The sequence below is a fragment of the Lycium ferocissimum genome, chromosome 8, assembly GCF_029784015.1.
Source record: "Lycium ferocissimum isolate CSIRO_LF1 chromosome 8, AGI_CSIRO_Lferr_CH_V1, whole genome shotgun sequence".
Lineage (NCBI taxonomy): Eukaryota > Viridiplantae > Streptophyta > Magnoliopsida > Solanales > Solanaceae > Lycium > Lycium ferocissimum.
Window position 1 is genome coordinate 17,543,637 of NC_081349.1, and position 16,687 is coordinate 17,560,323.

Sequence of the window (16,687 nt, forward strand, 5' to 3'; positions counted from 1 at the left end):
CAAATTTTTAAAGGTATCGTTCTTTTTTTTAACATAGGAAGTATTGTTTTAAGATTGTGTAGGGATAGATATTCCTTCCCCCAAGTGGTTTCATGAGCAAAATGAAACTAATCGGTATAGATTTAAAAAATTACATCACTCGAATGCTTATAAGAAATTCATTATACTCTGCAGAGTTCACATGATGAGTTGAAGTTGTAACAATTTATTTATCAGATAAAAAAGAAGTTTAAAATGTCGCTTAAAACTAACAGAAAACAAAGAGAGAGGCGTTGTTTCTCTTGATAACTGAGGTATGCCAATTAAATTTGTAACGGAAATAACATGCTGATTATGGGAGATGGCCGAGATTAAAGGAAAGAGCAAAGATTCTTAAGCAAACACTAATGACTGAAGTGAAAAAGTAATTAATCTGTCCTTTTTTCACTTCTTCCGTCTCAAATTATTTGTCGTGGTTCTTTTAAAAGTAATTGTATCAAATTATTTATCGTTTTAGAAGTTTAAGACACAATTAATTTTTTTCCCTCTTAATAAAATTTTATTATTAATGAAGATAACACGCAAATATTTAATGAAGAAAGATTATAACTTAGATATAAATAAGAATAAAGTTAGTCAAATACTTCTTTTAATTAATATGAGCATGTAAAATAATAAAAAAATGATAAATAATTTGAAACCGAGAGAGTAGTTTATTATTATAAGGATATTTCCTGTTTCGGGCGATTTTAGAAATTATCAGTGGCTCGAAACTCGAAACATGGTCCTGAAAACAGGATTGCGGCAAACAGTAGACAACAATAATTGTGGCAAGCCAAACAAAGATTCAATGTACAGCTGGTGTATTAAGAAACTTTACTATATTAGTGGTCGTTTGGTTCATGGTATAAGAGAAGTTATCGTAATTTTTTTATCGCGTTTGGTATAAGGTATAAAATAATCCGGAATAAATTTATACCTTACCGGCGTAATTTATAAAAATTTACTGGAATAGCACCTTATACCTTCTTAACCCACTTATCATTTTATCTTTGGGATTATTTTATCATCTTTTAGATGGTATAAAATAATCCCACTGTATGGGATAAATTAGTCCCGGGATTATAATCCCGGGACTATTTCGACCAGCAACCAAACGACCACTAAGTGCCTATCACCACATCTTTTGTGGGCTGCAATTGGGAATATTTCCTTCTCTCCACCCCCAAACCCCCCACAACGTAAAAAATATAGGTTGAACAAAAGGGATTATATGAGTCTGTAACATAATTGAACAGTAGAAGATTGGTTTATGAGATATTTATGTCGAATTTTATACTGAAATTATTTTTCATAATGAGGTAAACAGAAGAGCTCCAGGAAACAAGATGCTCCCAATGTGCAACATTATTTTATTACTTCTACTAGTATAGTCTACAGTACCATTGTGGACTAGTTTATAAAAAAGATTTTGATACTGATAGTAGTTGGAAAGTGTACTCTAAAATCTGAAAAAAGTGGGGACAATGCAAGTTGTGGTGAAGTGCCAGCTATAATCCAATTGATTTGGCTCATAAATAAATCTGCGAGCTGAGGAGGAAGAATTCAGTCACTGGGCTATTGATTTCTTTCCTGTCAAATCACAACATATCCAACTAAGGATTTTGGAAGATAAAGGGAAAGAAGAAAAGAACAAAGAGTGGACCATGTAAATCAAAAGATGACATTAAAAACCGCATAGTGATCAAATGTGTGAGCTGGAGGCTGCTGAAAATCTGCACTAGTACGGGGAAAAAGGGAGCAGTAGGAAGAGCCAAAAAGACACAAATTATCATCCATGTTTCATTATTTTGTATTGTATCTAAAGGTATCAAATAAGCAGATTGAGCTCGATTTGGATAGGTTAAAATGGATAGATCGAGTTAATAAATAGTGGTCATTAACCCATCTAATTTTAAACAAGTTGATTGATCATATTTTCATAACTAATTTTATTACCCCTAAATATAGAAGAAATTGCACGATTTATCCTTCAAATGTCCGGTCTTTAATTTTTGTCCTTCAAATGGGCTGGTCTTTAACTTTTGCCCTTTGGCAATCTAACTTATGTTTAGTAGGACATAAGTTCTTTAAGGGCAAAAGTCATACATAACTTGTGTGATAATACAGCGAAATATAAACTTATGTTCCGTGAAAAAGCTGTTTGTTATGAGGGACAAAAATTAAAGACCAACACAAAATAAGGACATAAGTGCCAATGACAAGTACTATATATATATATATATATATATGCACTGTATTGCATAGTTGTTCTGAACAGGACTTACTAAACTTTTTGCCTATAAAAAAATGTCTTGAAAATCCATGTCGAAGGAAGGTCCTAATAACTTTCAATAAATAATCATTTTTCATTTTGCAACCTCATTTTACTAGAGTGTATATGAGGGTGTCATATAAGTTTGCGAGCTTTCCATCTCTTCTTCATTCAAGAAAGATTTATTTGAGAGATTTCACTCATCAACAAAGACCAAGCTAGGTTGAATTAATGAATTTGGTGAAACTCAGTAATTTTGGTGGTTAATATATATATATATATATATAAAATCAAACCATAGTTACTAGCACTTGAGATCGTTGCCCTAAAATTCATAATCTATAAAATTTAAATCCTAGATATATCTTTATTTATCAACTATATGTTTGGACACAAGAACACCATCTATTGCCCGCCACCCATTTCTTATGGTCTGCTTCTCAGACCTCAGTCATCCGTTTACCATAAAAGTGTATCTTAATAAAAAAAAATTGATTAAAATCTTGAATTCGTCTCTAACTCGTGCATTTTTATTTGCCAAAGGCTTTGAATTGCACGCTTATCTATTTTGGAGGTTTTCTGAAATTTCATCTCCCCTTCCTTTGTGCAAGTAGTTCCTCAAAATAAGCAGCCAGCACACCATAAAATCTGGTGGTGCTCTTGAAGACATGTCATTTACAGAGCTTAGCCACATTTTATGTTGTTGTAGCTCTGCCCTGAAAACACTCTGTTCAAAGTATTCTTGAAGAGTTATCCACTGAATTTTCTCCCTTAAAAGATTCTGGAAACTCCAGCTGGCCACCTTATCCAACTAAAGTCCATTTTGAAAACATTACAATTTCAACGTACGAGATGCTCACTAAAATAAACAATCAGTTTGTGGATTCTAAGTTCAAAGTGAACTGTTATTTTTTTTCCCCTTGTATAAGGCGATAGGCAGCTGATAGTGGCAAAAGACGGCATGGAAGGTGCCCGTGTTGCGCCTTACCATAATATAAAGGGAAAGGGGTCAAATATATCCCTATACTTTAGTTTAATAGTTAAACGTACCTTTTCCGTTAATCAAAGTAGATAAATATACCTTTCCGTTAATCAAAGTAGATAAATATACCCCTTCCGTTAAGAAAGTATACAAATATATCCCTCAGTTGACATAATTCCCAATTCCACCATTAATTACCCGATTTAACTTAAAAAAACCATGCCCACCCCGCCCCGACCCGCAAATTAAATTCTTTTCACCCAAATATACCCACCACCACTACAACCGGCCCAACACAACCACCACCAGCACTCGTGAATTGGGATGTTGTCTCTAAGATAGGCTAAAAATTAGCGTTGAACTTTAATTTAATTTATAGTTTCTAATTTTGTGACTTCAAGTTATGAGCAGACTGGCATTATATATAATCAGTTGTTAAGTGAGCATTTGAAATTACAGTAGCCTACTAACACACTCCCAACGCTTCAGCCATGTCAAAAAATACCATAGTTGTTATCACGATTATTGCCTTTTACCTCTGCCATATCAATTGTACATCAAGTTTTGTGATGCCAAGGGAATGGGATGAATCATTGTTACCACCTTCTGGCTCACTACAATTGATTAAAAATGATAAGCGGTTGTGTACAGGAGGAGCGTTGTGGTTATGGTGGTGGAAGTGGTGGTTGTGTTGGATCGGTTGTAGTGGTGGGTGGTATATATGAATGGAAAGAATTTAATTTGAGGGTTGAGGCGGGGCGGGCATGAGTTTTTTAAAGTTAAATCGGGTAATTAATAGTGAAATTGGGGATTCTGTCAACTGAGGAGTATATTTGTGTATTTTCTTAACGGAAGGGGTATATTTATCTACTTTGACTAACGAAAATAATATCTTTATCTACTTTGACTAACGAAGGATATATTTAATTATTATACTAAAGTAAAAGGGTATATTTGTCCCTAACATAAATAGGTAATTATTTAGCCATACCAGATGTTTTATATCAAACCAAATAAATGCAAATTATATATCTTTCATACACACAATTATCACTCAATAATAATTCAGTGATGATTTTTTAACTTTTTTAAGTGTTAAGGTTAACTTTAATGATTTAGTGTAAACAGCGCGAGTAAATATTTACCATATAAATATATAATGGTTCCATTCAAGGAATCCAATTGTCTCTGACTAAAGCAACGAAGGCAAATATCCAGACAAGAATCCGGACTTCCCTTTATTTTTATTCTGTTATTTTTTCAAGGGGATGGATAAGCATTAGAGCACAGCACAATTATCAGAATAATTCAGAATAGATGAATGACAAACTAAAATAGCTACTTTTGTCGTGCACCACCAAACTTGAAGGCCAAAGGGAAACAAAAACAACTCAAAAGAGAGCTTCAAACCAGAGAATGAACCTGAAGTGCTCAATAGAAGTATCATCTATACATGCCACTTAGGTTATCAAGCTAATAAAAGATTCAGAAAATGAGTAACTCTTGATAATATCAGTATATATAACTCGATATCAAAATTTCCACCATTCCCCACTCAAAATAATTCAGTCACAAAAGGGAACTAAGGTGGAACTCTTAATCCACATTAAGTGGAAAGAATATCATGGTGGGCTGTGATTCTATTCCCAAAAAGGAAAAAAGAAAAAAAAAAGAAACAAAATCCTCGTCTATGCAGCCTCGCCCCAACCTCAAGAATAGAAAGTAGGAAGAAAATATATCTGATAAAAGGACTAGTATTTTAAAACATAACAGCAAGCTCCTTCTCAGTCATCTCAAACACATGGTCCATTGCATCTGTGAGAGCTGTCTGAAATTTGGAAGTCAATCCAGATACTATAAGGAACTAAAAATCACGTAAAACAGCAGAAAATGAGAACAATATTGTCGAATAAAGTTACCTGTCCTAATTTGGTGAGGAAATTGCTGGCAAGATTTAAAGATGTGAGTCTTACATCTTCATTTGCCTTAAGTGCTTGAGCGATTGAGAAAGCTCCTTCATCCTGTGCACAAGAGAAATTAAGTTGATGCAACAGGCTTAAGTTTATCAAGATAGTTGTACTGGAAAAGAGTTACATACTCTAATTTCGTTGAACCCTAAATTGAGTGTCGTCAAAGCTTCATTGACCACCTTTAAACTCCGAGCAATGCAGATTGCACCCTGAAAAGAAAATAGTTATGTACTTGGAGGGAAATTGAAGATTGTCGCAAAACAAAAGAACTAGAAGTTGTGAATCAAAACCTCGTCTCTAAGTCCATTGGCTCGCAAGTCTAGAGTTGATATGGTACCATTGTACTTCAACATATCGGCAAAATATTCCGCACCTTTGGGTCCGATCTGCAACAAAATTAGGTGAGTATACTAAAAGAGTTCAATAAAGAGAGCATATATGAAACAATGTATGGATTACCTGACACCAACCAAGCATTAGATCTTTTACATTTCCATGAAACTTGAGTACATCTGTTAATGCCATTGCCCCCTCTGGTCCAATGGGGTTGTAACCAAGTTCTAACTGTTCATGAAATTTTTTAAGTATAGCATATTTACTTTTCCAACAAATCAGTTATCAGGAACATTTGATGAAACTCACTGAGGTAATGACAGAATTATCTTTCAGAACTTGTGCTATGGCACTGATACCCTTAGCATGTATGTCATTTCCACCCTGTAAAATTCGCAGAATTTCAGTCATTAGAGCAAATACTACTATGAAAATAATGCTCTAATAAGAAACCCAACATCCTCCTTCCTGAACAAAACAACAAATATTAAATTTTTCTTTGATAAAATTAAAAAAACAAGAAATATTACATGAAATAGAAGAAAAGAATCAATGCTTACAAGATCGACGTTAGTTATTGAGCGGTTCTCCTTTAATGCTTCTGCAATCTTTTCAGCTCCCTGATGGAATAAAAGAAGAGGAAAAGTCAATGAAAATCAAGAGATTTGAGTCTGGATCTGCGAGGTAAAAACTGAAATGATCCCGTTATCTTGGGTGACAGGTTTTGAAATAAAATAAGTATGTCGTCTTTGGAATTTTGGTCCTCCCCGAATTTGACGTTAACTATTAACGGTAGTTCCTCACGTGAAAAGCCTGTGACATATGCTTCTGTTAAAGCAGTAAGTCATCGCCTTTAATCTTCAATACCAAGGAAATCGCCTACCAACGAAAAGAAACTGGGTTGTATCTAAGAAGTGGCAAACTCTGAATTAGATCCCATGCGAAGTTTATTGACACAAATGAAGGCAGTAGATTTTTGTTAGCTAACTTAGAGAGAAGTTCTTTCCAGGTTCTTGTGCAGGACTTGTTGCTTTTACTAAATCCATAAATGTAATCCATAGCCTTAAGCTTCTGCAATGGGTAAGTCAACACTAGCTAGTTTGATCTAATCTACCAAGGATATGGTTGAATTCAGTTTAAGTTTCAATCTGACGTTGCCAGCACATGAGCTCTTCTCTGGCAGAAAGCAAACCCCCATAAATTTCTGAAAACCTTCCTTCTTTGCAGTCCAAAGCCCTTGAACTCTTCAACAGACTTTCTGTTATTCAAGGACTCTGCCAACGAGTCCATATCAATTTCCTCCGGCATCAATTTCATCCTTCTAAACAACCACAAAGCTTTCCTTTTGATTCCAATGAACCTGGTTAAGTTATGGTGTATGCAGGCAGATCTAATCTAAGAGAAGCACAGTTAGGTTTCTCACACTTAAAATGTTAACGTTAGAGTTGGGCAGGCTAATAAAAGTATTCATTTTTTACAAAGTTGAAGGACTGTGTTTGTCTGTCCCCATAAATAGTTGAAGGACAAAGTTAAAGCTACCCCTAAAAGATAAGGGACTTTTGAGTTTTTCGCCCTGGATCTGCTGACAAAATTTAAAGAGACCTCGGTTCATTCAACATCAACATCTTCCCGTTACTACCATGCGACCCTTCAATTTTCTTCTGGTTAAGATCGCAAAGTATCAAACCTAGTCTCAAAATTATCTTCTTTAATGGTTAAGAACCATTAATTTTTTTATTAACCATGTGATTTAACCTTATGCTCTGGTTTTGGCTCACCTCAACTCTCGCCTTCAGCTCCAACAAAGAAATAGGCTTTATGTTTTCCCTACCAATCAATCCAAACCCTATTTCCATTAAATCTTTGCTATCTTATTGTATTGGTTTCAACTTGCAAAAAACTCAAGCGCATGTACCATAGCATCAGTCTTTCTCATTCTTTGCTTCTCTTACATAAAATAGATCAAGGGAGTCTACCAATTGAAGGATAAGGTTGAGAACAGTGTTCTACATTACAAAAGAAAAAAACCTCTGAAAGTTCTAAGTGATTCTACTACCTCATCTTTAATGTCATTCATATAGAGATTCAACCACAGTAAGCTTTTGCTTTTTTTGATGTATTCTGCAACATGAAATGCACCTCTAGCAGTAATTGAATTGTTGGCAAGGTCAAGTACGACAAGTTTCCCTGCAGACATTTGATGGTGATCTTTCAAAAAAGATGCACAAGACAGAACACTAATATATGTTTAAAGAGAATGGTAAATGGTATGTCGTAAGCAAACCTTTACGCAAAGATATGCCAGAAATTAATGCCCGTACTCCTTCATCGCCAATAGAGTTCCCCTGCAAATAAAGTTCCTGCACATAAAGAATCTTTTCAAACACATTTGAATATACAAGGGTATGTTTATGATAGACGGTAATACGTAAACAGACAAAGCTTTTAAAAACATTAAGCGCATTTAGCATTTTATCCCAGTGTCCGCACTCAGCAGTCACAGAGAAAACTAAAATGGTAGCAATTGAAGATTTTGAAAAGAAAGCAATGTAGCATCACATCAAGAATTCAAGTATTGTACTTTTATGCAATCAAATGGAAACATGAGTGCAGAAATTAAATTAACTAACAAACAGTCCAATGAAACAGAAGAAAGATATCAAGGCTAACAAAAAGCTCAATTATTTGCTGTGTCAAATTAAAAAATAAAATAAAGAAAAGAGCAAAAAGCTGAAGGGCCACGGTTGGAGGAAGGAATTGATTAGAAATGTACCCTCAAGGACTTGTTGCTCTCCAGGCCTTTAGCCAATGCTGCAGCCCCTAAAGCACCACCATAGTTGCCGCTGAACAGTTATTTAAAGCACATAAATTGAAAGATATAAGGGAAAATAAAACTAATATGCTTTCTCTCACAATTAAAACCCACTCCTCTTTCCCACCCGAACCCCAAAGCACTAAAGAAACACAAGCAACCACTAAAATTGGACATATGACAAATGTGAACGAGCACAGAAAGACAGCAGAATAAATTTTGCTTACTTGAGATGTAAGGATTGTAAAGTTTTATTCTCAAGAAGTGATCCAGCAAGACCAGAAAATCCCTATTTCCATGTCCAAATCAAACAGGTTTTCCGTCAGATATCAAGATAATTAAATAGCTAGGAAATACAAATTACAAGTTCTGCTTAACGAAACATACAGAATAGTCAATCAGATTATTGTTTAGTTCAAGAACACGCAAGGTTGAATTTGATTTCAGCATTTCACCAAGGGCTTTGGCTCCCTGCAAAATTCAGATAAACCATTGCAGAGAAATTTAGGCAATAATTTATCTGAAAACATAAAATACTATAGAATCAGTGCTTTAAATACTAAAAGAATGTTCAAACCTCATCTCCTAAGCCAGTACTGTTCAGCTGGAGCTTCTGAATACCAGAGTTATTTGCCAGTATATCACATAAACACTGCGAACACAAATATCATTAATGAACTTCATAACATTACAATTGAACAGCTCAGAGATGACACACAAGAAAAAATAATTGCGAGGTCAACTGATATATTCTCTAACAAGTCGATTGCAATTAAAAGTAAGAGAAAGTAAAACTATTCCAGATAATCGTGAGCCATTTCCAAACATGATGATTCTAGACTTGGGAAACAATTTTGCTAAAGGCCTCAGTCTGAGAAGCTTGATGTTTTTCCTCAAGACCAACAATTCAGGAGATATGCAAAAGGCTCCACCCCATATTAATGAGAAATATGGTAATAGATCTGCTTTCTAACCATGACCAAATAGTCATGTTTAATCCTGAAGTGCCAAGACTGAGATAAGAAGTACAATACAAAGCATGACAATAAATACGCATGTTAGATTGGAATAACAGTTAATGGTACGGGGAAAATTAGGGTTAGCTTATTAGCCATATGTATTCCAAGAACTCAAGCTTTGGATTTTCACCTATATCATCTGTGCATTACCTTGGCTCCTTCATCCCCAATAGCATTTCCAGATAGGTTAAGAGTCTTTAGAGCAATATTTTTCTGCAAGATGCCATCAAAGGCCTTCAATCCATCTGCAGTTATTCCATTAGCAGCAAAATTTACTTCCTCGGCTGTCTGGAAATCACATGCAAGGAAAGGCAGTGTACATTGGTAAGGGAACCAAACTTACCCAAAAACATTATTCAGAATAAGAAAAAAAGTAAGATTGTTATTGTTACTTGTCTACATTACAGCATCAGGGTTTCATCCTCTTGGATTAAAAAGATAGACCAAGGTTATATGTTTTGTCATAAACAATGCCAAACTCTACAGAGATAAAGGAAGGGGAGGAAGGGGGGGGGAGAGAGAGAGAGAGAGAGAGAGAGAGAGAGAGAGAGAGAGAAGACATTACCTGATTATATGCTAAACTCTCTGCTAGGAAAAAGAGCCCCTCATCTCCAAAGTTACGACCTGCCAAAGCCTAAAACATTCAATCCGAGCACCTCTTGTGACTTGCAATTTTAATCCTTAAGCAGTATGCAAAGCATGTAGAATCACAATACAAGGAAGATGCAGCACAACTTTGGATTTGGTGTGTGGCACACTTTGATGGTGGTGGTGGTGGGGAAGGGGGTGTTGGGGAGCTTAAAAAAGACACAAGTTCAGAAAATTTTCTTCAGATACTATCAGTCAGAGCATGTTATTATCATATGGCAACGGAAAAAGCTGCAAAGCTTTGGTCATTATATGTAGCGCTAAGGGGGTTGGGAGCTTAAAAATGTAACAAGTTAAAGGCAAATCTTTTAACACCATCATCACATTTCTGAAAACTACAAATAATAGGAAGTTCTTGATCAAAGGTACAAAGAAGGAAGATATTATGACAGCATTTAGCATAGATGAACGCCAATTTTAATATCTGAAGCAGCTAAGCCAGCAACTGACAGCAATTTTACCTGACATGTCAACAATGCTGAAAGATCTAAGCTCTTTAGCAAAGTCATTAAGCCTCAGCTTGGATTCTCTTTCAATCTTTGCACCAAAACCAGGCAACAAGTTTGTCCCAGCGCCAATGGACCACTTCAATCCCTGAGTAGATTTGCTTTCTTCTGATGTAGTCTTGGCTGGTTTGGGTAGAAGAACTTTCTCCACCAACTTCCACAAAACTGTCAACTGAACACATAGATTAGTACAATATAGAGAATCTTCCTTCTATTTAAGATTCCTATTTCCAATCACAATTCATAGGGAGTAAGATATTCAGTCTAGCAGCCACAATCTCACAAGACCCAACCTCTCGAAAAAGGATGCCAGGCGAAAGTTGGAAGGATATAACGTGTAATGAGTACACTGAGAAGGAAGTAGCAATAGAGGATCACCAGGGCCTATAGTCAATGGCAGAACCAGAGCAACAATGTGGTAAAACTAAGAAATTTATTCTTTTCTGCCGATGCAGGTTTAAGCAGCTCCGACAATTTTTCGGGCAGTGAAAGTATGAAGACATCTTTGGAGATGGAAATGTAATTGGCACTGAAAGAGGAATTCAACCGCATCATATAGAAAGTATGAAGACATCTTTGGAGATGGAAATGTAAAAGCTTTTGAATGTTAACATTAATCAGACGCAATGAAACCAGTGGTTGATTAACTGTTTATTAGAATTTGACAGTCTAAAAAAAGAAGAGAGAAATAAGCTCTTGTAATTAAAGGTTAATGACATTCAAGGAGCACCTCACATAGAAGTTTTGAACTAAATTAAGAAGGAAAGTTTACTAATTCCCCCGCCCCTAAATATAACATTATCATTAAGAATATTTTAGACAATATTTTTAAAGTTTCTCTTAACATCCAGCATGCTGCTTCAAATTCAAGATGGTGAAATAACTTGAAAAGTAATTGGAGCCTATAAAGTGGCTTGAATAGTCTCATCACTAGTGAATGAGAAAAAAAATATTGGAAATGTTTGCTTCTGGAAAGCTTACTGGTAATTGAATAATGAAAGAAAGTGCTTTTTGCAGCACACATGAAAAGGAATCTATAATTCAACCACTGGAAGGAATATGGTAACATAGATCTCTAGGACATCATCCGCATGACTTGGATTGATGCTAAAGCGTAACTTGAGAAGTGTAAAAGAATTACCGTGACACCAGAAGGGAAAAAAGAAAAAAAGAAGTGTGGCTAGTAAAACATAAAAAAGAAAGGATAAAAAAGAAAGGAAAGTGACTAGTAGCATAACACCCACTGATAGGCAAAAGTTACTCAAGTCATTACCAAGATCTATAACATGTGAAAAGGGAACAACATTTTCTTTTTGTTGTTAAAGTTAAATTGATGTTTAACAACTTACAAGCAGGCTCCTTAAATAAGAGTTCTAAACCTACAATAATTAGGATATTTTCCTAATCTTTGGAATTCTTGTAACATACTCCCTCCAGTTCAAAATAAGTGTCCCTGTATAACTACTCCCTGAATAATACATAGATCCTCTCGTAACTTATACGTGTATTACTAATACTTGCATAACTCTAACTAGCAACTAAACGACCCCTCTAATGTTTTAACTCCTTGTTTTATTTATTGCTCCAACACTAGTGATAACCAGAAGTACGCAAATGCAAACAACTCCTCAAAGAACTCATTTGGCATATGAAATTAAAGCTATCAGTACTAAAAGAGATGAAAATTGGTAAAATGTCAATACCAAAAGAGATAACCACAAAAGCACCAGCGGGCACAACAAACGAAGCAATTTGTTCAACATTTATTGCCGGTGTTTGCGCTTGTGATTCCTTATAAACTCTCCGAGAATTCGCCCTAGAAGAAGCAGCTCGAACGACTACATGTCTCAATTGCAAGCAATTTCTTCTTCTACTGATATAAACCGGTGAAATATGAAGCAAACAATAACTCGATGAACTGTTCAATGATTGCTGCCTTCCGTAGCCAACTTTTCTAAGATTAAACTCAAAATTCACCTAAAAATTACGAAAAAAAAAAGTGAAAATTTAGTTTTATTGTAATTAGAGTTAATGGTAAAGAAAACACACCTGAGCTATCATTTTTTTTACGAGTTTTACAACCCAACTATCAGTTAGTCCTTTTCGTACCTGAACTATCACCATCTATGTATTAAAATATCCATTGCTCCATTTTCCTACCTGATAGTCATGGTTTCAGGTAGGCAAAAGGAACATCTGATAGTTAGTTGAGATGTGTTTTAATACATAGACAGTGATAGTTCAGGTAGGACAAGAGAACAGCCAATATTTACACCTCAACTATCAGCTGTTCCTTTTTCGTAACTGAACTATCACCATCTATGTATTAAAACATCAATTTGTTTCCTTTTCCAGGCCTGATAGCCAGGATTTAGGATTTTACAGGTAGCCATAAAGGAACATGTGTGTTTTAATAGATAGACGGTGATAGTTCAGGTAAGAAAAGAGAACAATAATTAACATCAGTTATCCCCTTTCCCTATCTGATAGTAGGGGTTTAGGATTTTTCTGATAGTTGAGGTGTGTTTTATTCAGGTAAGAAAAGAGAACAGCTGATAATTAGGGTGTGAAACTCGCGAAAAAAGCATAAGTTAGGTGCGTTTTTTTGACTGTTAAAAATTATGAATGAGTTAAAAAAGTGTGGAGGAAAGTGCGTACCGTTGGATGAGAACAGAGAGAGAGGGTAGAATGTGAGCCCATGGAGAGTGAGAAAGTGAGAGAGAGGAGAGTTGGAGAAGAGAGGAGATAAAGCGCGGCGTTGCACTAATGATTGATCTCAGATAATTTCTGGCCTTTTGGGCCAACACGATATGAACCCCATGTAATAATGTTGTTGAATTTGTTGGGCTAAATTTAGCCCAGAAACACATTGGGCTTTATGGGATGGACCGAGGGTAGATCTGGGGGAAAACATCACTAATCGCCCCCAAAATACAAAATATTTACCCGCTCATGCCCCCTCCCAAACTATTTTCGCTTCTACCCCCACCAGCTGAAAATATTTACCCGGCATACCCCTCAGCTAAACTCCTTCCTCTCCGTGATACCAACGCAGTATATTTATATACTATGATAATATCATGGAGGACTAAGAGAAGGACTGAACATCTTCCATGATACCATCTCAGCATATTTATATACCATGTTTGTATCATAACTGGAGGGCATCTCAGGTAAATATTTTTAATTTTTTCTAGGGGCATGAAAATAATGGGATTATGGGCGGGTAATTTTTTTATTTGAGGGGGCATCCGCGATATTTCCCCTAGATCTAAGGGTATATTGGACTTGGTGAGGAACTTCATGAGGGGTAGATTTAAATGGCTGATTCGTAGAAATAGGATACTTTTGTGTCACTATTTAAGTGTTGACCTCGTTTGAATAAATTTATCAAAAATAGCTTGTGCATTAAAATGTGACCACAAGTTCGAATGGATAGGCAAAGACTTACCTTGTCACAAGTCTTGGCAAATCACCATGACTTTTGTATAGATTGTGTTGTAACTTTGGAATAAATTGACCACAAGTCCCAGTGGATCACCAGGACATGCACATATTATTATTATTATTATGCAAAGACACATAATGCATGGATTTATGCAAAGATTAATACGTTAACAACATTTATGTCTTTAATAGATATTTTTGACTAGGCATTATTTTTAGTATACGAATTTTTGTTCCACATTCTATTATATATAAATTAGTAATGTATATAGGTTCCATCCGTCATAAGTTATATGTTGATATTAAATAAAATATTGTCAATCAAATATTGCACTAGTTTTACGTAGAGATATATAATTTTTCCTTATATAAACTAATCAAACATTATAGTACTTATATGAATTTTTACGCATGAATTAAAACGACCCTTAATGTTTTAGGGTATCAGCTTTAAGTAAAAAGAAAAAGGCAATGGAAAGTAGCTAGGTTGATGAGCGAACCCCCTCCCTCCACAATGGCGTGGGGCATCAAAGGTTGTACTCCTGACTAACTCGAAGGAGCTGAAGTTTGTTGCAAAGCTTTTTGATTGTCAAATTATAGTAGGATTGTGCGCACAATCGGTCTATCAGCTCGAGTCTTTAGTAGACTTGAGTAGTCTAGTAGCATATTGCACCCGGACTTACCCGATTAACGAATTTTAGTCTAAACAAATTAACTGGACAGTGCTTGTAAGTGCAACTTTTAAGAATATCTCACTGATGCATCATTCTGGATGTAGATTGGACAATTTTTAGTTAAACATTACAAGGTTTTTAAACAATAATTATCAATTGGATATAGACTCCTGATTTGTGAATAAGGGGGTTAGGAAAGCTAAAAAGATCTGGTATTATAATCTTGTATCGAAATAATGTAGGGTGACAATCTAACTAATATTAATTAGGCTGCAACAATGATCTTGGTTATAACTAATTTTAATAGGCTGCAGCAATTACATCCTTTGATATTTTAGAGTTAAGACCATTGATTGAGAATCATCACCAACTTAGGCATATTAGCTAGGGAGAGACATATCATATGCCACGAGTGAACCACCTTATTAGGTCTTTAGTTATTGACACATGGAATAAGCAATCAAAATAATTAGTTCAAGGTTGTATAAAAAGAAGAGGATTAGTCATGATCAAGGTTGTTACAATTGTATAAAGTTTAATTTCAAGCCGAAAATAATGGTTCAACCAACTTATTATTATAATGTCAACTAGGAAAAGCTAGCAATGGGCTATATAAGCATATGGAGCTTTATTTGTAGGAATCTCAATAGAGTTACAAAATTGAAGGAAATCATCACCATTTGTGAAGTCAAATTAAGCATGGGGTTTAGGGTTTCAGCAGCAATTGTTTTATTTTTGGGCATGTTGGTGGTTGTTGCAACAGCACAATATGGAAGCTCCTATACACCAACAACAACAACAACAACAACAACAACATACCCAGAGTATGGAAGTTCCTATAATGAACCTAATCATTCTTCTCCATCAAAGAATATTGGAGCCACCACTTCTTCAACACTTATGTTAGCACTTTTTGCATTCTTCATTTCTTTCTTTGTAATTACGGAAAGGTTTTGATATGAGTCTATCAGAATTCAACACCTGAAGCTTTTTAATTTGCTTTCATTTTAATCTTTTGTTTCACTTGTGATATGTAACATCCCTGCATGTTACACCCCTCCCCCTGATTTCCCTCTCACGCTTTGGGTTTTAATAAGAACTGTATTGATCTAATCATCCAACTTTATATTATTTACTTTACTGATTCAATTAGAGTCCGGAGCCTAAATGGCACAAAATTGGATCAAAATTGCCAAAAGGGGTTGTGAAATTTTTTATAGACCAAAGGGGGTTAATCGTGCAGCCCTACACGATTTACCTCCTTCCTTTTTAACTCCGCTCTTCCGTCAACTTTAAAGAAAAAAAAAAAAAGTTAAAGGGGCAAATCGTGTGCATGTACACGATTTGCCAAAATTTCATTTTGCAAATCGTGTACATGCACACGATTTGCCCCTTTAACTTCTTTTTTTTTTCTTACTTGATTTGCCCTTCTAACTTTTTTTTTTTTTTCTACTACTCATATATCATGTGCTTCTTTTTTCCTAATGTTAACTTATTTTTTATTTTTCATTTGTTGTCACATTTGATTCAAAAATATTTTAACTCAAATAAAGTCACACAATAATTAAAAATTTATGAAATAATATGTAAAACTACAAAATACAAAATACAAAAAAAAAAGTTTAATAAACATCACACATTATCTGAATAAAACGTCACATATATAGGTGATGAGGCATATTGGCCACCTTCTACGAATATGTTGTCTTAATTGTGTGACGTTTTATTCAGATAATGTGTACTTTTTTTTGTATTTTGTATTTTGTATTTTTACATATTATTTCATAAATTTTTAATTATTGTATGACTTTATTTGAGTTAAAATATTTTTGAATCAAATGTGACAACAAATGAAAAATAAAAAATAAGTTAACATTAGGAAAAAAGAAACACATGATATATGAGTAGTAGGGAAACAAAAAAGTTAGAAGGGCAAATCAAGTAAGAAAAAAAAAAAAGTTAAAGGGGAAAATCGTGTGCATGTACACGATTTATGCTATGAA

General features: G+C 34.9%; 1 protein-coding gene across 3 annotated transcripts; it reads right to left on the minus strand.

The window, feature by feature from the left end:
• Positions 1–4,682: 4,682 nt before the first annotated feature.
• LOC132067406 (uncharacterized) lies at positions 4,683–13,373 on the minus strand. 3 transcript variants are annotated; one of them, XM_059460623.1, is made up of 18 exons: positions 13,222–13,373; positions 12,267–12,540; positions 10,519–10,728; positions 9,975–10,033; positions 9,560–9,697; positions 8,968–9,042; positions 8,778–8,861; positions 8,618–8,679; positions 8,352–8,421; positions 7,863–7,938; positions 7,635–7,765; positions 6,139–6,198; positions 5,888–5,962; positions 5,705–5,809; positions 5,536–5,631; positions 5,374–5,454; positions 5,195–5,296; positions 4,683–5,103 (listed from the first exon to the last, which is right to left on the minus strand). In XM_059460623.1, exons 1-18 carry the CDS (start codon positions 13,261–13,263, stop codon positions 5,035–5,037), a joined length of 1,809 nt encoding a protein of 602 aa, XP_059316606.1. In that variant the 5' UTR covers positions 13,264–13,373; the 3' UTR covers positions 4,683–5,034. The 3 variants fall into 3 exon arrangements, with proteins under 3 accessions (XP_059316606.1, XP_059316608.1, XP_059316607.1); XM_059460625.1 differs by lacking the exon at positions 12,267–12,540 and having other exon boundaries at positions 10,519–10,735; positions 13,222–13,351; XM_059460624.1 differs by lacking the exon at positions 13,222–13,373 and having other exon boundaries at positions 10,519–10,735; positions 12,267–12,464.
• Positions 13,374–16,687: the final 3,314 nt, after the last annotated feature.

What these genes read in the sequence shown, in the direction of transcription:
- LOC132067406 (XM_059460623.1), bottom strand. Translation starts at nt 13,263, where the DNA reads ATGGGCTCACATTCTACCCTCTCTCTCTGTTCTCATCCAACG. An exon ending in TTGGGGATGAAGGAGCCAAG is followed by an intron (nt 9,043 to 9,559) that starts GTAATGCACAGA and finishes TTGTGTTCGCAG; the next exon opens with TGTTTATGTGATATACTGGC. An exon ending in TAATGCTTGGTTGGTGTCAG is followed by an intron (nt 5,632 to 5,704) that starts GTAATCCATACA and finishes ATTTTGTTGCAG; the next exon opens with ATCGGACCCAAAGGTGCGGA.